This window comes from Ammospiza caudacuta, chromosome 26 (genome assembly GCF_027887145.1).
Source record: "Ammospiza caudacuta isolate bAmmCau1 chromosome 26, bAmmCau1.pri, whole genome shotgun sequence".
NCBI classification, from domain to species: domain Eukaryota; kingdom Metazoa; phylum Chordata; class Aves; order Passeriformes; family Passerellidae; genus Ammospiza; species Ammospiza caudacuta.
The window spans coordinates 3659809-3680822 of record NC_080618.1 but is presented as its reverse complement, the minus strand read 5'-3'; the positions used below and the strand labels follow the sequence as shown (position 1 = coordinate 3680822).

At 48.5% G+C, this 21014-nt stretch overlaps 1 protein-coding gene across 1 annotated transcript; it reads right to left on the bottom strand.

Annotated features, from left to right (window-relative positions):
* Positions 1 to 4870: 4870 nt before the first annotated feature.
* On the bottom strand, positions 4871 to 9035 carry NKX2-6 (NK2 homeobox 6). The gene is made up of 2 exons (XM_058820070.1): positions 8948 to 9035; positions 4871 to 5397 (listed from the first exon to the last, which is right to left on the bottom strand). The coding sequence occupies exons 1-2, from the start codon at positions 9033 to 9035 to the stop codon at positions 4871 to 4873; spliced, it is 615 nt and encodes a 204-aa protein (XP_058676053.1).
* Between the last annotated feature and the right edge of the window lie 11979 nt (positions 9036 to 21014).

Here is a 21014-nt window from a genome sequence, read left to right as displayed (position 1 = left end):
AAGGGAAAAGGAACTCACTGTAGAATATCAGGGAAAATGAATTTCTTGTGGAATTGCAGGGAAAAGGAATTCCCCGTGGAATTCCCAAACTTGGACTAAAAGGTGATTTTTGCCTGGACCATCAGGATTTGATTTGATTTTGATTTTTCTTTGGCTCAGGTTTGGATGCTCAGGTGCAAATTGCAGATGGTAAAATTCAAAATACCAAGTGAGAAATGACAAGAGAGCGAAACCACAATTGCGCTGTTCAGTTTTTACTTGCAAATAATAATAATAATAATAATAATAATAATAATAGTAACAATAATATTAATAATAAAGGCAGAAATCCATACCTGTGCTGGGACTTATTGAGAAAAACAAACCAGAAATAAATCTAGAAATTACAGGAACACAAAGCATTAAATATTGTCAATAATTGGAATCCTTTGGATTTGGCTGCTGAAATCCTTTGGGCTGGCAGGAATCTTTTGGATTTGGATGCTGAAATCTTTTGGGCTGAGGGAAATCTTTGGATTTGGCTGCTGAAATCCTCTGAGCTAGCAAGAATCCTCTGGATGTGGCTGCTGGTATCCTTTGGGCTGGCAAAAATGAATCTAGAAATTACAGGATCACAAAGCATTAAATATTGTCAATAATAGGAATCCTTTGGATCTGGCTGCTGAAATTCTTTGGGGTGGCAGGAATCCTCTGGATGCGGCTGCTGAAGTCTTTGGGCCTGGCAGGAATCCTTTGGATTTGGCTGCTGAAACCCTCTGGGCTGACAGGAATCCTTTGGATATGGATGCTGAAATCCTTTGGGATTTAAAAAATAAATCTAGAAATGACAGGAACACAAAATATTAAATATTGTCAATAATAGGAATCCTTTGGATTTGGCTGCTGAAATCCTTTGGAGTGACAGGAATCCTTTGGATTTGGATAGTGAAATCCTTTGGGCTGGCAGGAATCCTTTGGATGTGGCTGCTGAAATCCTTTGGGATTTAAAAAATAAATCTAGAAATGACAGGAACACAAAACATTAAATGTTGTCAATAATAGGAATCCTTTGGCTCTGGATGCTGAAACCCTTTGGTCTGGCAGAAATCCTTTGGATCTGGCTGATGAAATCCTTTGGAGTGGCAGGAATCCTCTGGGGTGGCAGGAATCCTCTGGATGCAGCTGCTGAAGTCTTTGGGGCTGGCAGGAATCCTTTGGATTTGGATGCTGAAATCCTTTGGGCTGGCAAAAATGAATCTAGAAATTACAGGAACACCAAACATTAAATATTGTCAATAATAGGAATCCTTTGGATTTGGCTGCTGAAATCCTTTGGGATTTCAAAAATAAATCTAGAAATTATAGGAACACAAAACATTAAACATTGTCAATAATAGGAATCCTTTGGATCTGGCTGCTGAAATCCTTTGGATCTGGTTGCTGAAATCCTTTGGGATTTCAAAAATAAATCTAGAAATGACAGGAACACAAAACATTAAATATTGTCAATAATAGGAATGTTTTGGATGTGGCTGCTGAAATCCTTTGGGGTGGCAGGAATCCTGTGGATGTGGCTGCTGAAGTCTTTGGGCCTGGCAGGAATCCTTTGGATTTGGCTGCTGAAATCCTTTGGGATTTCAAAAATAAATCTAGAAATCACAGGAACACAAAACATTAAATGTTGTCAATAATAGGAATCCTTTGGATCTGGCTGCTGAAACCCTTTGGAGTGGCAGAAATCCTTTGGATTTGGCTGGCAGGAACCCTTTGTGTTTGCTGGCAGGAATCCTTTAGATTTGGATGCTGAAATCCTTTTGGGCTGACAGAAATCCTTTGGATGCGGCTGCTGAAATCCTTTGGAGTGGCAGGAATCCTCTGGATTTGGATGCTGAAATCCTTTGGGATTTCAAAAATTAATCTAGAAATTACAGGAACACAAAGCATTAAATATTATCAATAATAGGAATCCTTTGGATGTGGCTGCTGAAATCCTTTGGAGTGGCAGGAATCCTCTGGGGTGGCAGGAATCCTCTGGATGCGGCTGCTGAAGTCTTTGGGCCTGGCAGGAATCCTTTGGATTTGGCTGCTGAAATTCTTTGGGATTTCAAAAATTAATCTAGAAATTACAGGAACACAAAATATTAAATATTGTCAATAATAGGAATCCTTTGGATTTGGCTGCTGAAATCCTTTGGGCTGGCAGGAATCCTTTGGATGTGGCTGCTGAGATCCTTGGGGCTGACAAGAATCTTTTGGATTTGGATGCTGAAATCTTTTGGGCTGATAGAAATCTTTGGATTTGGCTGCTGAAATCCTCTGGGCAGGCAGGAATCCTCTGGCCGTGGCTGTAGAAATCCTTTGGAGTGGCAGGAATCCTGTGGATCTGGCTGCTGTAATCCTTGGGACTGGAGGGAATCCTCTGGATTTCGGTGGTGAAATCCTTGGGGCCGGCAGGAATCCTTTGGATGTGGCTGCTGAAACCCTCTGGGCTGACAGGAATCCTTTGGATCTGGATGCTGAAATCCTTTGGGATTTCAAAAATAAATCTAGACATTACAGGAACACAAAACTTTAAATATTGTCAATAATAGGAATCCTTTGGATCTGGCTGCTGAAATTCTTTGGGGTGGCAGGAATCCTCTGGATGCGGCTGCTGAAGTCTTTGGGGCTGGCAGGAATCCTTTGGATTTGGCTGCTGAAACCCTCTGGGCTGGCAGGAATCCTTTGGATATGGATGCTGAAATCCTTTGGGATTTCAAAAATAAATCTAGAAATGACAGGAACACAAAACATTAAATGTTGTCAATAATAGGAATCCTTTGGATCTGGCTGCTGAAACCCTTTGGAGTGGCAGGAATCCTTTGGATTTTGCTGGCAGGAACCCTTTGTGTTTGACTGCTGGCAGGAATCCTTTAGATTTGGATGCTGAAATCCTTTTGGGCTGACAGAAATCCTTTGGATGCGGCTGCTGAAATCCTTTGGAGTGGCAGGAATCCTCTGGATGGGGATGCTGAAATCCTTTGGGATTTCAAAAATTAATCTAGAAATTACAGGAACACAAAGCATTAAATATTATCAATAATAGGAATCCTTTGGATGTGGCTGCTGAAATCCTTTGGAGTGGCAGGAATCCTCTGGGGTGGCAGGAATCCTCTGGGGTGGCAGGAATCCTCTGGATGCGGCTGCTGAAGTCTTTGGGCCTGGCAGGAATCCTTTGGATTTGGCTGCTGAAATTCTTTGGGATTTCAAAAATTAATCTAGAAATGACAGGAACACAAAATATTAAATATTGTCAATAATAGGAATCCTTTGGATTTGGCTGCTGAAATCCTTTGGGCTGGCAGGAATCCTTTGGATGTGGCTGCTGAGATCCTTGGGGCTGACAAGAATCTTTTGGATTTGGATGCTGAAATCTTTTGGGCTGATAGAAATCTTTGGATTTGGCTGCTGAAATCCTCTGGGCAGGCAGGAATCCTCTGGATTTGGATGCTGAAATCCTTTGGGATTTCAAAAATTAATCTAGAAATTACAGGAACACAAAGCATTAAATATTGTCAATAATAGGAATCCTTTGGATGTGGCTGCTGAAATCCTTTGGATCTGGTTGCTGAAATCCTTTGGGATTTCAAAAATAAATCTAGACATTACAGGAACACAAAACATTAAATATTATCAATAATAGGAATCCTTTGGATCTGGCTGCTGAAATCCTCTGGGGTGGCAGGAATCCTCTGGATGCGGCTGCTGAAGTCTTTGGGCCTGGCAGGAATCCTTTGGATTTGGCTGCTGAAATCCTTTGGGATGTGAGAAATCTTTTGGATGTGGCTGAGATCCTTTGGGCTGGCGGGAATCCTTTGGATTTGGCCGCTGAAATCCTTGGGGCTAGCAGAAATCTGGATTTGGATGCTGAAATCCTTTTGGGCTGGCAGGAATCCTCCGGACCTGGATGTGCCATCCTTGGGACTGGCGGAATCCTCCGGATGCGGCTGCTGAAACCCTTTGGGGTTGGGTGCCGAAACCCTCTGGGCCCGCAGGAATGCCTTGGCTGTGCCCGCTGCCCGACCGGGGCTGGGCTCTGGAGCACGGGGCGCTGTCCCGGTGCCCGTCCCGGTGCCCGTCCCTGTGCCCATCCCTGTGCCTGTCCCAGTGCCTGCCCCGGTGCCCATCCCTGTGCCTGTCCCAGTGCCTGCCCCGGTGCCCGTACCGGTGCCCATCCTTGTGCCTGTCCCGGTGCCCATCCTTGTGCCCATCCCTGTGCCTGTCCCAGTGCCTGTCCCAGTGCCCATCCCTGTGCCCGTCCCTGTGCCCATCCCGGTGCCCGCCCCGCTGCCCATCCCGGTGCCCATCCCGGTGCCCGCCACGGTGCCTGTCCTGGTGCCCGCCCTGGTGCCCATCCCTGTGCCCATCCCAGTGCCCATCCCGGTGCCCGTCTCGGTGCCCGTCCCTGTGCCCATCCCTGTGCCTGTCCCAGTGCCTGCCCCGGTGCCCGTACCGGTGCCTGTCCCTGTGCCCATCCCGGTGCCCATCCTTGTGCCCATCCCGGTGCCCGTCCTGGTGCCCGTCCCTGTGCCCATCCCGGTGCCCGTCCCGGTGCCTGTCCCTGTGTCCATCCCTGTGCCCATCCCGGTGCCCGTCTCGGTGCCCATCCCTGTGCCCATCCCTGTGCCCATCCCTGTGCCCATCCCTGTGCCCGTCCCGGTGCCCGTCCCGGTGCCCATCCCTGTGCCCATCCCGGTGCCCATCCCGGTGCCCGTCCCTGTGCCCATCCCTGTGCCCATCCCTGTGCCCGTCCTTGTGCCCGTCCCTGTGCCCATCCCGGTGCCCGTCCCGGTGCCCATCCCGGTGCCCATCCCTGTGCCCGTCCCGGTGCCCATCCCGGTGCCCGTCCCCGCTATCCCCGGCTCCCGCTGCCGATCCCCGCGGGCACGGCCGGGCGCTGGCGCTGGCGCTGGGCACCGCCGGGGGTGGCACCGGGTGGCACCGCGGGGAACCCGCACCAAGCGCCGCCCCCGGGGCAGGAGCCGCAGGAGAACGGCCCGGGAGCTCCCCAGGGAGCCGGGGAGGGCCGCGAGCCCCCCGGGCAGCGTTCGCCGTCCCGCACCAGCACCGGCACCGGCGCCGTGCGCGGGGGCACCGCGGGCACCGCCGGCTGCGGGCACCGCTCCCGCCGCTGCCGCTTGCTCTTGTAGCGCCGGTTCTGGAACCAGATCTTCACCTGCGTGGGGCTGAGCTGCAGCAGCAGCGCCAGCTGCTCCCGCTCGGGCCCGGACAGGTATTTCTGCCGCTGGAAGCGCCGCTCCAGCTCCAGCACCTGCGCCTGCGAGAACAGAACGCGCGGCCGCCGCCGCCGCCCCGGCGCCTCTCGGGGCTCCCCCGGCTCCGCATCGGCCTCGAAGCTCGCGGCGAGCCGCGATTTCCCTGCGGCGGGGGGGGAACAAAGCAAAATCAGCCCCAAATCCGGCTCCGTTCCCGGCCGGAGGGAGGGATGAAGCGGGGAATGGCATCCCGTGGGAATAGGGTGGAGGAGGGCTGACGGTTCATGAAGTAAAGGTGGACGCTTGCTAAATTTAATATGAATTTTCCTGTGATATTCATTGAGAACTCAATAAAATTCCCCCCTCCCTTTTAAATTTTTTTATTATATTTTTTATTATATTTTTATTATTTTTATTTTTATTATATTTTCTATTATATTTTATTTTTATTATATTTTATTAATATAATAAAATATAATAAAAAGATTATATTTTAATATTTTAATATTATATATTATGTATATTTTAATTTTAATATATTATATATATTATATATAATATATATATTGTATATATATTATTTTATATATTTTTATATATAATATATATAATATATATAATATATATTATATATATTATATATATTATATATATTATATATTATATATAATATATTATTATATATTATTATTATATATATTTTAATTTTAATATTATATATTATATATATTTTTATATTTTAATATTATATTTAATATTCGTGTAAATTGTTACACGAATTCTGGATAAAATTTCCTAATTTTTCCCCCTCCCTTTTTTTTTATATTTTAAAAATTTTTTTATTAAGCGGTTTGGTAAATTTAGTTGGTAAATTTAATATGAATTTTCCTGTGGTATTTAATGAGAACTCGATAAAATTCCCCCCTCCCTTTTAAAATTTTTTTATTATTTTTTATTAAGGTGTTCCACGAATTCTAGATAAAATTTCCTAATTTTTCCCCCTCCCTTTTTTTTTTTATATTTTAAAAATTTTTTTATTAAGCGGTTTGGTAAATTTAGTTGGTAAATTTAATATGAATTTTCCTGTGGTATTTATTGAGAACTCGATAAAATTCCCCCCTCCCTTTTAAAATTTTTTTATTATTTTTTTATTAAGGTGTTCCACGAATTCTAGATAAAATTTCCTAATTTTTCCCCCTCCCTTTTTTTTTTTTTTTATTTTTAAAATTTTTTTATTAAGCGGTTTGGTAATCCTTTGGTAAATTTAGTTGGTAAATTTTATATTAATTTTCCTGTGGTATTTAATGAGAACTCGATAAAAGTCCTCCCTCCCTTTTAAAATTTTTTTATTATTTTTTATTAAGGTGTTACACGAATTCTGGATAAAATTTCCTAATTTTTCCCCCTCCCTTTTTTTTTTTTTTTTATTTTTAAAATTTTTTTATTAAGCGGTTTGGTAAATTTAGTTGGTAAATTTAATATGAATTTTCCTGTGGTATTTAATGAGAACTCGATAAAATTCCCCCCTCCCTTTTAAAATTTTTTTATTATTTTTTATTAAGGTGTTCCACGAATTCTGGATAAAATTTCCTAATTTCCTCCCACCCCCTTTTTCTATTTTTAATTTTTTTTTATTAAGTTGTTTGGTAAATTTAGTTGGCAAATTTAATATGAATTTTCCTGTGGTATTTAATGAGAACTCGATAAAATTCCCCCCTCCCTTTTAAAATTTTTTTATTATTTTTTATTAAGGTGTTCCACGAATTCTAGATAAAATTTCCTCATTTTTCCCCCTCCTTTTTTTTTTTTTTTTTAATTTTTAATTTTTTTTATTAAGCGGTTTGGTAAATTTAGTTGGTAAATTTAATATGAATTTTCCTGTGGTATTTAATGAGAACTCGATAAAAGTCCTCCCTCCCTTTTAAAATTTTTTTATTATTTTTTATTAAGGTGTTCCACGAATTCTGGATAAAATTTCCTAATTTTTCCCCCTCCCTTTTTTTTTTTTTTTTATTTTTAAATTTTTTTTATTAAGCGGTTTGGTAAATTTAGTTGGTAAATTTAATATGAATTTTCCTGTGGTATTTAATGAGAACTCGATAAAATTCCCCCCTCCCTTTTAAAATTTTTTTTATTATTTTTTATTAAGGTGTTACACGAATTCTAGATAAAATTTCCTAATTTTTCCCCCTCCCTTTTTTTTTTATATTTTAAAAATTTTTTTATTAAGCGGTTTGGTAAATTTAGTTGGTAAATTTAATATGAATTTTCCTGTGGTATTTATTGAGAACTCGATAAAATTCCCCCCTCCCTTTTAAAATATTTTTATTATTTTTTATTAAGGTGTTCCACGAATTCTGGATAAAATTTCCTAATTTCCTCCCACCCCCTTTTTCTATTTTTAATTTTTTTTTATTAAGTTGTTTGGTAAATTTAGTTGGCAAATTTAATATGAATTTTCCTGTGGTATTTAATGAGAACTCGATAAAATTCCCCCCTCCCTTTTAAAATTTTTAAATTTTAAAAAAAGGAAATTTATTAAGGTGTTAGACGAATTCTGGACAAAATCTCCTTTTCCCCCCTCCTAATGACGCCTCGGATGTTTTGGGGTTGCCGCCGTTGTCCGAGGGGGGGGCACACCGCGATTCGGGCGTTCCAGACCCCAAATCCCCTTTCCCACCATCCCTGCACCCAGCCCAGGAAAGGACAATCCCACATTTCTCCGAATTTCGGCAAAACAAAATCCCCCGAAGGAGCTGGGAGCGGAGGGGAGAGAAATCCTTAAATCTGAGAGGAGATGCTGTTTTGGGGGATTTCTGATTTTTTTTTTTTAGGAATTTGTGCGGCAGAGGAGCGGCCGGGATCGGGTCCAGCTCCGGCCGGGATGCTCTTGGATGCCCTGGGAAGGAATTTGGGATTTCCAGGGGGTGCTGGAAAGCTCTGGAAGGTGTGGAGGGGACAGAATCCTTCCCGGGCCCCCCTCCCGGTCTGCCCGGTGCTCCCGCTCTGTCCCCACTGGTTTCCCCACCTGTTCAGGGAACACGAGCAGAGGAAATTTTGGGATTTTTGGGATTTTAGCTGCGGGGAGAAGCGGGACAGCCCCGATCCCTCTCGGGGCTGCTCTGCGCTCCCGGGCCGGGCGTGTCCCCAGCGGGACCAACTCACGGAGCGCGGCACGGGGGTGACATCGGGCAGGAAAAAACCCCTGAAAATCCCAAATCCAGCCCCAACCCCAAGCTCCATCCACCCGCGGACGTCCCGCTTCCCTGAGCGCACACGGAGCTGCGGGGATGCGCGGGGGATGCGCGGAGGGCGCACCGGCATGCCGGAAAATGCCCCAAACAACCGTAAAAAAAAAAAAAAAAACAAACAAAAAACCCCCCCAAAAAAACCCCCAAAACAAAAAACCAAACCAAACCAACAACAAACAAAGAAAACAAAACAAAACAAACAAAAAAAAAAACCAACCAAAAAAAAAAAAAAAAACAAACCAAAAATAAACAAAAAAAAAAAAAACAAAAAAAAAAAAAAAAAACAAAAAACAGGGGGTAAAAACCAGGGGAATAAAGGGAAAAGGGAGGATAAAGGGGAAGCAGCGGGGCTGGAGGGTGCGAGGATGCAGCGCTGCCCTCGGGGAACGGCAGCGGCTCCGCGGGGTCCCCCCGGCGCTTCCCCCGTCCCGTCCCGTCCCGTCCCGTCCCGCGGGCACTCACGCGGCCGCGGCTCGTCCTGCGCGGCTCGGGGAGCGCCGGGAGCCTCCAGCTTGAGGATGTCCCGCACCGAGAAGGGCGTGGGCAGCATCTCCGGGCACGGCGGGCACCGGGCACTGCCAGCCCCGCTCCCGGCTCGGGGGGTCAGTGCGGCTCGGGGGCGCAGGAGGAGCAGGAGAAGGGGAGCAAGGAGAAGGATCAGGGGGAGCAGGGACAGTGCCGGGGGTCCCCCCCTGCCATCCGGGGGGCTCCGGCTGCCCCCTGAGCCCGAGGAAGGAGCAGCCCCTTCCCTTCCCTTCCCTGCGTGTTTCCAAAACAAGGCAGCCGAGGGAGGGAGGGAGGGAGGGGGGCAGGGGGTGCCGGGCTCTGCGCTGAGCCGCAATAAAACAAATCGAGTCCATTTGAGCTCCATTAAGGTCACATTAGCGAGCGGCTGCGGCAGATAAGCGCTGATAAGGAGCGCAGACCACCAAGCTCCTGCGGGAGGGGAGGGGACGCTGCCGCAGGGACGTGGGACAGCCCCAGCTCCTCCCAGTTTGTCCCAGTTTGTCGCACCGGCAGAGCCTTATCAGGGCATGGACAGGGGTCAGGGTGCTCCATGGATTCGGGTCTGGTGCCCCGTGGGACAGCGAGGGGCTCCCCTCGGGCCGGGGGTGATGCTGCGCCTTATCTGAGCCCAGGGAGCGGCGATTGCAATTAAAATTCCAGCCGGGCTCGGGGCGGGTGTGCGCTGACAGCCCTGACAGAGCCGGGCCGGGCTGGGCCGGTGCCCCCGCCCCAGGGAGAGCGGCCCCGAGGGGAGGGTGGATAAATAAACGGCCCCGAGCGGGCAGGGAAGGGAGAGGCTGCGGCAGGAGGGAAAATAAATCCAGGGGATGGGGGGGGGAAAAGGGCTCGGAGCCCCCCACGGGTCTGTTCTGATCCCTGGGGAACGGCCGGGCTCGTTCCCAGCCCTGGGTTTGGCTGCGGGTGCTTTCACATCCCTGCTCGTGGGGTCCTGTCTGAGGGATTTCCCGGCCTTTCTGAGATTCCACGATTCCCATTTTCCAGTCTAAAGTGGGAATTTTGGCTGGACACACCACGGGAATCACCGAGCTCACCTCCCCAGCTTCTCAGGCTCAGGGCTCAGCATCTCCTGAATCCCTCTGGTGGGGGAAGCCCAGGCCCCGCTCAGTGATTTCTTTCCTCTTACACTCTCCTCTGAGATTCCTTTTTCCTTTCCTTTTCCCTTTCCTTTTCCCTTTCCTTTCCTTTCCTTTCCTTTCCTTTCCTTTCCTTTCCTTTCCTTTCCTTTCCTTTCCTTTCCTTTCCTTTCCTTTCCTTTCCTTTCCTTTCCTTTCCTTTCCTTTCCTTTCCTTTCCTTTCCTTCCCTTCCCTTCCCTTCCCTTCCCTTCCCTTCCCTTCCCTTCCCTTCCCTTCCCTTCCCTTCCCTTCCCTTCCCTTCCCTTCCCTTCCCTTCCCTTCCCTTCCCTTCCCTTCCCTTCCCTTCCCTTCCCTTCCCTTCCCTTCCCTTCCCCATTTTTTTTTTGTTGCCGTTTTTGGTAAATTTTGGGCCATTTTTTGCCATTTTTTTGTCATTATACTGGCAGCCCACCCCCAAAATTTCCATTCCCACAGAAGAACGAGGCTGCAGCTCCTTGCCCCAGCCCCTCCTCAGAGTGAATCCTCCCCGCGGTGCCAGCCCTGCCTCAGTTTCCCTTGCTCCAAACGCCTCCCCAGCCCTTTCCCGGTGCCCGGGGATCCATGGCCGGCTCTGGCCGCTTTGTTTGGGGCTGCGAGCGGACAGGGCTCGTTTTACACCTCGGCGCCGAGCTGAAACGCCTGGCTGGGATCGAGACGAGCAGCAAGGACCTGGGGGAAGCGGCTTCACCCGGCCCTGCCGGCTCCGGGGTTAATGGGCGGGCGGGGTTTGGCTCTCGGCACCGCTGGGCTCGGGGATGGCAAATGGATTTTCAGCCCCGATCGGTGTCCCGGGATGGCTCTGGGGCCGTGTGGCCGCCCCGTCCCCTCTCCGTGTGCATCCCACAGGGCACGTCCAGCCCTCCCTCGCTGGCTGGTGGCCTCTGCTGCACCCAGGGGCTTGGATGAGGCTCCTAAATCAGCTCGCAGGCCAAAACCTGCTGCTGAGCCTTCCTGCAGCCTTTGTGGGGTTTTCCCAGCGGCATCCAGGAGGGATCAGAGCCTTCCCAAAGGATTCAGGCCCTTCCCAAGGGGCTCAGACCCGTCCCAAGTGCCATCCAGGAGGGATCCAGTGCCATCAAGGGTCATCCCGTGCCATCCAGACCCGTCCCAAGAGGATCAGACCATTCCCAAGTGCCATCCAAGGAGGATCAGACCCTTCCCAGGGACACCAGACCCTTCCCAAGTGCCACCCAGGGGGGATCAGAGCATTCCCAGGGGGCTCAGACCCTTCCCAAGGGGACTCAGACCATTCCCAAGTGCCACCCAGGATGGATCATCCCCTTCCCAAGGGGCTCAGGCCCTGCTAGGGGGGATCATCCCCTTCCCAGGGGTCTCAGGTCCTTCCCTAGTGCCATCCAGGAGGGATCAGAACTATCCCAAGTGCCACCCAGGATGGATCATGCTCTCCCAAGGGGCTCAGAGCATTCCCAGGGGTCTCGGGCTCTTCCCAAGTGCCATCCAGGAGGGATCAGACCCTTCCCAGGGGCACCAGACCCTTCCCAAGGGGGATCAGACCATTCCCAAGTGCATCCAGGAGGGATCATGCCCTTCCCAAGAGGCTCAGACCATTCCTAGGGGTCTCAGACCATTCCTAGGGGTCTCAGACTCTTCCCAAGTGTCATCCAGGAGGGATCAGAACATTCCCAGGGACACCAGACCCTTCCCAAGTGCCATCCAGGAGGGATCAGACTCTTTTCAGGGGGCTCAGGCCATTCCCAAGTGCCAACCAGGGGGCTCAGACCATTCCCGGGGGTCTCAGGCTCTTCCCAAGTGTCATCCAGGAGGGATCAGAACATTCCCAAGTGCATCCAGGAGGGACCATGCCCTTCCCAAGGGGCTCAGGCCCTTCCCAAATGGCTCATGCTATTCCCAGGAATCTCAGGCTTTTCCCAAGCGCTGTTCAGGAGGGATAAGACCCTTCCCCGGGGGGACCAGACCATTCCCAAGTGCCATCCAGGATGGATCATGCCCTTCCCAAGGGGTTCAAATCACTTCTAGGGGTCTCAGGCCATTCCCAAGTGCCATCCAGGAGGGATCAGACCCTTCACAGGGGGACCAGACCTTTCCAAGTGTCACCAGGAGGGAACAGAACATTCCCAAGTGCCATCTGGGGGAATCATGCCCTCCCCAGGGGGCTCAGTTCAGTCCCAAGTGCCATCCAGGGAGGATCAGACCCTTCCCAAGGGGGATCAGACCCTTCCCAAGGGGGATCAGACCATTCCCAGGAGTTTCAGGCTTTTCCCAAGGGCCATCCAGGGGGGATCAGAACACTCTGAAATGCCATCCAGTAGGGATTACGCCCTTCCCAAGGGGCTCAGACCATTCCTAGGCGTCTCAGGCCATTCCCAAGTGCCGTCCAGGAGGGATCAGACCCTTCCCAGGGGGGGATCAGGCCCTTCCCAAGAGGATCAGGCCCTTCCCTGGTGCCATCCAGGAGGAATCAGACTCTTTTCAGGGGGCTCAGGCCATTCCCAAGTGCTACCCAGGATGGATCATGCTCTTCCCAAGGGGCTCAGGCACTTCCCAAGGCCATTTCCACGTGCCATCCAGGGGGAACCAGACCCTTCCCAGGGGGCTCAGGCCATTGCCAAGTGCCATCCAGTGCCATTCAGATCCTTCCCAGGGAGGATCAGATCCTTCCCAGGCATCTCAGAATCTTCCCAGGGGTCTCAGGCCCTTCCCAAAGGGCTCGGGCCATTCCCAAGTGCCATCCAGGAGGGACCAGATCCTTCCCAGGGGGGATCACACCCTTCCCAAGTGCTTCCCAAAGCTCTGGGCTGGACAGGGATGTCCCCGGGGGAGTTCCTGTGAGAGCCTGGCAGGATCCATCTCAGATTCCCGGCAGGATCCATCTCGAATTCCCTGCAGGATCCATCTCAGATTCCCGGCAGGATCCATCTCAGATTCCCGGCAGGATCCATCTCGAATCCCTGCAGGATCCATCTCGAATCCCTGCAGGATCCATCTCAGATTCCCGGCAGGATCCATCTCAGATTCCTGGCAGAATCCATCTCAAACTCCCGGCAGGATCCATCTCAGATTCCCGGCAGGATCCATCTCAGATTCCCGGCAGGATCCATCTCGAATTCCCTGCAGGATCCATCTCGAATCCCTGCAGGATCCATCTCAGATTCCTGACAGGATCCATCTCAGATTCCCGGCAGGATCCATCTCAGATTCCTGGCAGAATCCATCTCAAACTCCCGGCAGGATCCATCTCGAATCCCGGCAGGATCCATCTCAGATTCCCAGCAGGATCCATCTCGAATCCCTGCAGGATCTATCTCAAACTCCCGGCAGGATCCATCTCAAACTCCCGGCAGGATCCACGGCCCGCTCCCCTCCATCCCGGCTCCCTCCGGCGCGGGGCTGATCCGGTTACGGCTCCCCAGGGCCATTACTCCTCTCTCTAACCAGGTTAGGTGAAACAGGGAGAAAACCATTTTGGGATGGCACCGGGGCGTTTCCATGGCAGCCGCAGCACCGCAGCCCCGGGGGTATCGGATTTCGGAGATATCTGGGATGCATCGGGAGCTGCGGGAGCATTCGAAGCGCTGGAAACCCGCACCTGCCTCTCAGAACAGCCAACACCCCCCCCCAGAGCTTCAGCCCTGCAGCATTTGGGGTTTGGAGTGGTCAGGAGTGAGGGAAAAATGGGAATGTTGACACTGGGAATATTAGGAATGAATAAATGGAGTAATGAGGTGGCGCACGGGGGACTGGGGGGACCTCCGAGGGGTTTGGGGATGCTCTGGTACAGCTGAAATCCAACTTGAAAAGGTTTTCTGCATCCTCGTCTTCCTCCCGGCTGCTTTCTGTCCTTTTCCATCAGCAAAATAAAAGGAAAAGTGGAGAGGATGGGGATGGGAGTGAGAAGGAGCTGCAGGGGGATGAGGGGAGGAGATTCCCTCCCCAGGGATTTCTAATAAACATCAGCAGGGAAAAGAAGAAAAAAATCTTCCTTTTCAGAATCCATGGGATAAAAACAGGAAAGTTTAGTGGATTTTTGTGAGGAACCCGCTCTGTGACTCTGGGGTGGAGCTGGGTGTCAGGACGTCCCGATGAGCCCCAAACTGGGCCAGGCTCTCATCTCCTGTGCCCATTTTATCTCTTTCCCCCCGCAATTTTCCTATTTTCAGCACTTGCCCAGTGCTCTCCATCACTGCTCTGTTCGACTGGGTGTTATTCCCAATTTTCAACTTATTTTTCCTGGATTTTTTAGGACCCGTTGGAATCAGGGCGATGAAGGGGACACAGGTTTGGTTTCTCAGCTGCTGCTCCTGGGATTTCTGTGCCAGGACTTTGGGATGGGCCCAAAGAGCAGAGCCCCGGCTGGAATCGTGAGCCAGCAGTGCCCTCTGCTTGGCCAGCCGGGATCTGCAGCTTTGCTGCTCCTCCAAATCCCCAAAATCGATGGTTGGAAAGGTGGGAAAATCCCCCTGTGCTCCTCCAGCCCCCGATAAAAGCAGCGAGGGGGAATTGTTGATTTTTGGGGCTTTGCGGTGTCGCGGGAGATAAAATCCAGCGGGGTTCAAAGTGCTCGGAGTTGTTTTTAACGGGATTTTTTTTGGTGAAGCCTCGTGGATAATTCTGGCGGTGGGAGAGGGGTGTGGGAAGGAAAAAACCGGGAGATGCTGGAAAATGAGCGGGGAGGCTCCGGGGCTGCGGGGACACCGAGCTGCGGTCAGCAGGTGGCACAAGACGAGTGGGGAAAAAATAAAACAAAAAAAAAAGAAAAAAAACCCCCAAATAACGACAAAATACAGGGATAAAGATCTCCCGGGGAAAAAAAACAAAAACCAAAAACCCCAACAAACCAAACAAACAAACAAACAACCCCCCCCCCCAAAAAAAAATCCAAAAAACTCAAAACACCCCAACAAAACAAATTAAAAAAAAATCAATAAAACCCCCCAGAAAACAACAACAAAAAAAATAACCCCAAAACCCCCCAGAAACCAAAAAACAAACCAAACCAAAACAAAACCCCAAAACCAAACCAAACAAAACAAATCCACAAAAACTCCAAACAAAACCAAAAAAACCCCCAAAAATAAAAAAAAAACCCCAAAAACAAAACAAAGCCCCCCAAACAAAACAAAACAAAATCCCAAAACCAAACCAAACCAAACCAAACAAACCCACAAAAAACCAACAATACAAAACAAACAAACAAACAAAAAAACCCCTCAAAAACCAACCCCCCCCCCCCAAAAAAACCCCAAACCCCCCAAAAAACCAAAAAAAAAAACCCCAAAAACAAACCAAACAAAACAAACCAGCCAAGATAAAACCCCTGGAGTGTTTCACGCCATGACAGCCTCGGGTTCCTTCCAGCCTCACCCACATCTCTCAGAAATTCCCGTTGGGATAATGCCTTGGAGCATCCCAAACTCACGGTGGGAAAGGCACAGCTCTCCCCCTCAGGGGGTACGATGGGCCTGGGATGGAATTCCCAGAGAATTCCTCCATCCCTGGCAGTGTCTCTGGACAGGGCTTGGAGCCCCTGGGACAGGGGAGGTGACCCTGGGGCACAGGATGGGATCTGAGGTCCCTCCCAAGCCCAACTATTCCAGAATTCCACAATTCTGGGATTTGAAAGCCATGGCAGAAGTGCTGGGACTTAATTCCAGCTCTGGAGCTCTGGCCCAACATCTGTTGGGTTTGGGCATTGTTTTGCTTTTGGGTTTCTTTATTTTAACAGATTTATTTAGATTGAGGAAAGGTCCCTTGGATTCTGGCCCAAAAACGTAACTGAAAATATCTGGATTAAAGAAACTCCTAAACCCAGAATTGCTTCATTTTTGTTTCTCTGATGTCATCCCACACTGAAATCCCGGGCATGGCCCAGCTTAAATCCAACCCCAGAATTCCCAGGGCAGGGAAATGCCTCAGGAGTTGTGGTGTCTTTGTGCCTCTCTCATACTTCAAATCCATCTGTGGCCACGGAGACCTCTGAGACTGCTGGAGGTCACCCCAAAAAGCCCAGAAATTGAATAAAAATTAAAAAAAAAATATTGAAAAACCCTGGAGAAGCTGGGATCTTCCAAAGGCTGCCAAGAGCAAGAGGCTCCTTCAGACCAAAGGGTGAGAGCTGGGTCTGTTCAGGGCTAAAATTCACCCATGATGGGATGATGGGGCTGAAAATCCTGGAAAACCATGGGGCCAGAGGATGTGGTCCCATCCAACCCAACCATTCCATGGCTCCATGGTTTCCCAGGATTTCCAGCTCCACCATCCCATCGGTTGGAGGATCTGGATCTTCCAAGCCAAGCCAAGCCAACTCAACCCATTCCACGGCTCTGTAGTTTTCTGGGATTCCCAAACCCACCATCCCATGGGCTGGAGGATCTGGTGTAACCCAACCCATTCCATGGCTCCATGGTTTCCCAGGATTTCCAGCCCCATCATCCCATTGGCTGGAGAATCTAGATCCCAACTCAACCCAACCAACCCAACCCATTCCATGGCTCCATGGTTTTCAGGAATTTCCAACCCCATCATCCCATGTGTTGGAGGATCTGGAGAATCTGGACCAGAACCTAACCCAACCCATTCCATGGCCCCATGGTTTTCAGGGATTCCCAGCTCCACCATCCCACGGATTGGAGGATCTTGTCCTGTCTAACCCAATCCAACCATTCCATGGCTCCGTGGTTTTCTGGGATTTCCAGCCCCATCATCCCATGGGTTGCAGCTGGAGGATCTAGTCCTATCCAACCCAACCCATTCCATAGCTCCATGGTTTTCCAGGATTTCCAGCCCCATCACCCCATGGGTTGGAAGATCTGGTCCAACCCAACTCAACCCATTCCACGGCTCTGGTTTTCAGGGATTCCCAACCCCATCATCCCATGGGTTGGAGCTGGAGGATCTGGTCCTTTCCAACCCAACCCATTCCATGGCTCTGTGGTTTTCCAGGATTTCCGGCCCCATCCTCCCATGGGTTGGAGCTGAAGGATCTGGTCCTTCCCAACCCAACCCAACACAATCCAACCATTCCATGGCTCTGTGGAATTCTGGGATTTCCAACCCCACCATCCCATGGGTTGCAGCTGGAGGATCTGGTTCTTCCCAACCCAACACAACTCAACCCATTCCATGGCTCCATGGTTTTCAGGAACTTCCAGCCCCATCATCCCACGGGCTGGAAGATCTGGTCCTTTCCAACCTAATCCAACCCAATTCATGGCTCCGTGATTTTCAGGAATTCCCAACCCCATCATCCCATGGGTTGGAGGATCTGGATATTCCAACCCAACCCAACCCATTCCATTCCATGGCTCTGTGGAATTCTGGGATTTCCAACCCCACCATCCCATGGGTTGCAGCTGGAGGATCTGGTCCTTTCCAACCCAACCCATTGCCTGGCTCCATGGTTTTCCAGGATTTCCAGCCCCACCATCCCATGGGTTAGAGGATCTGGTCCAACCCAACCCAACTCAACTCAACCCCACCATTCCATGGCTCCGTGATTTTCAGAGATTTCCAGCCCCACCATCCCATGGATTGGAGGATCTCGTCCTGTCTAACCCAATCCAACCATTCCATGGCTCCATGGTTTTCCAGGATTTCCAGCCCCATCACCCCATGGGTTGGAAGATCTGGTCCAACCCAACTCAACCCATTCCACGGCTCTGGTTTTCAGGGATTCCCAACCCTACCATCCCATGGGTTGGAGCTGGACGATCTGGTCCTTTCCAACCCAACCCATTCCATGGCTCCATGGTTTTCTGGGATTCCCAACCCCATCATCCCATGGGTTGGAGGATCTGGATATTCCAACCCAACTCAACCCATTCCATGGCTCTGTGGTTTTCCAGGATTTCCAGCCCCATCCTCCCATGGGTTGGAGCTGAAGGATCTGGTCCTTCCCAACCCAACCCAACACAATCCAACCATTCCATGGCTCTGTGGAATTCTGGGATTTCCAACCCCACCATCCCATGGGTTGCAGCTGGAGGATCTGGTTCTTCCCAACCCAACACAACTCAACCCATTCCATGGCTCCATGGTTTTCAGGAACTTCCAGCCCCATCATCCCACGGGCTGGAAGATCTGGTCCTTTCCAACCTAATCCAACCCAATTCATGGCTCCGTGATTTTCAGGAATTCCCAACCCCATCATCCCATGGGTTGGAGGATCTGGATATTCCAACCCAACCCAACCCAACCCATTCCATTCCATGGCTCTGTGGAATTCTGGGATTTCCAACCCCACCATCCCATGGGTTGCAGCTGGAGGATCTGGTCCTTTCCAACCCAACCCATTGCCTGGCTCCATGGTTTTCCAGGATTTCCAGCCCCACCATCCCATGGGTTAGAGGATCTGGTCCAACCCAACCCAACTCAACTCAACCCCACCATTCCATGGCTCCGTGATTTTCAGAGATTTCCAGCCCCACCATCCCATGGATTGGAGGATCTGGAGGATCTGGTCCAACCCAACCCAACCCAACCCAACCCATTCTGTTACTCCATGGTTTTCCAGGACTTCCAGCCCCGTCGTCCCATGGGCTGGAAGATCTGGTCCAACCCAACCTAACCCAACCCAGCCCAACCCAACCCATTCCATGGCTCCATGGTTTTCAGGGATTTCCAGACCTGCCATGCTCTCAATCCCTCAGATTAATTTTTGGCCGCTGCTTTCCACTGAAATTGATAAAAATACATCAAAATCTGAGAATCTGAGAATTCCCTGGCCAAATCCTCATCCCTCTGCATTTCTCCTGCCTTTTCCTCTGCTCCTCACCCATTCGAGCTCTCCCAAAGGGAATCACCTCAGGATCCATGCCATTTCAGCTTTGATTTCTATTTTTAGCAATTCCACTCCTTTTAATTTTTGAACTCCTTCTGTATTCCCACTTGGAATGGCTGAATCACGGCAGCAAAGACAATATTCTTCATTTCTGTGGGAGCTTTTTTTGTCCTTCATTTCTGCGGGAGTTTTTCTTGTCATTCATTTCTGTGGGGATTTTTTTTCCCCTCCTTTTTTATTTTTCTCAGTTCCTGGGAGGCAGGAAGGGAAGTCTGGTCCCGAATTTCATTCCCAGCCCTTTGGAAGTGTCAGGGATCCCCTTCCCTCCTCCTTCCCTCTCACTCCCAGAGCTGGCAGGAAGGGTGAGGACTGGGAAAATCTGGATTGGTTTTCCCTTTGTTTCGTCACGAAACTGCAAAAACCTCCATTAAAAGAAAAGAAAATCCAGTCAATCCTTTGGATCCTGGCCAAATAAAACTCCTGGGGTTTTTTTCCAGGGGAAAATCAACCAGGATTTTAAAGCTTCCCAACCCCTCTGTCACCACCGAGCCCAGATTTCCTTTTCCAGGACTCTTTTCTTCATCACTGAGCTGAAATTTCCTTTTCCAGGACTTTTGTCTTGGTTATCAAACATAAATTTCCTTGTCCAGGGCTTTTTTCTTTGTCACCGAGCCAAAATTTATTTTTCCAGGACGCTTTTCTTCATCATCCAGCGTAAATTTCCTTTTCTAGCACAATTTTCTTCATCACTGAGCCAAAATTTCCTTTTCCAGGATGATTTTCCTCTCCACAGAGCCCAGGTTGATCTGACCCCTCTGCTTCTGCTCTTTTTTTTGGGGAATTCAGCTCCCTCCATTACCGGCACTGACCTAAATGTGTCCATTTTATTCCCAAATCTTAAAAAGTCATCAAAATTCTGGAATATTGTCAAGGTTGGGATCTCCAGGTGGAAGTGTCTGAGGGAATTTCCAATGGTGTCAATAATGTCAATAATTATAATAATGAAATATAAATATTAATTATAATTAATTTATTTTAATACTTATTTTAGTAATCTTAATAATTTAATTAATTAATTTTATTTATAATGATGCAATGATAATAATAATGATTATATAATGAAAATTAAATTGATAATAATGATGATGATGATGATAATGGTAATGATAATGATACTGATAATGATAATAATAATGCAGCAACACTAATAGTGCAGGGGATAGTAGGAGTTCAGCTTTAAGGTCCTTTCAGTCTGAACCTTTCCATGATTTTAGGGCAAGAAATCTTTTAATAATCCTCTTCTATTCCCAATATTTATTCTTACACTCTCATGCAATGGTAAAATGATTTTTTAAACTTCACAGCAGCTTTTGGAGCAGAATTGGAGTTAAGATCTCACTTTTGCTCTGCAGATTATTAAATGTATTTTGATCTTCCAGTGGAAATCTGAGATTTCCTGACTGGATAAAGTGCACATGGAATTGCAGTTTCCAGGTGTTTTATTTCCCTGCAGGGGTGTTGCAGCTGCATTCATTAAAAAGTGCTTCTGCCTTAATAAGCAGGGTGAATAAAATGCAATTACCATGTCAAGCCATAAACAGCCAGAGGATATAGCAGAGCTCTGATACTCAAACCAAGGAAAAAAAAATTACATAAATTAATTCTAAATTATATTAACTTTACATGATAGTTATATTTATTTTATAAATTTATTTTATAAAAGTGAAAATTTTATCCTATTGTCATCAACAGCCCAATAAAGACTCGGACACCAAAACCCTTTAAATTTGACTTTTTTATTTCATTGCAGAAGAAAATCCAACGTGGGCCTCATTACGTTATGCATCTTTAATTATAAAAATAAGCAAAGAAAATAACTTGCCTCTCTCTCCTCGCTATGATATGTTTCAAATAACCTTTATATGAACACACGGAGCTTTACAAACGTCATGGAAACAATAAATAAGGACATATACCAGATATGCTCACTGTTTATTCCAGTACTCAGCAAAAAAAACCAAAACCCAAAACCCCCCCCAAAACCCCCAAACTCTCTCCCTTTTCCCTTTCCTAGGTCTCTTTAAATTATAAATACAAATAAGGCAAATTCCAAATGGCACAAAAACGTCT

Bases quoted from the DNA above. Each gene is read 5' to 3' on its own strand.
- NKX2-6 (XM_058820070.1), bottom strand. From the start codon at position 9,035: ATGCTGCCCACGCCCTTCTCGGTGCGGGACATCCTCAAGCTGGAGGCT. The intron at 5,398-8,947 runs GTGAGTGCCCGC...CCCCCGCCGCAG, and splicing joins GCAGGACGAGCCGCGGCCGC to GGAAATCGCGGCTCGCCGCG.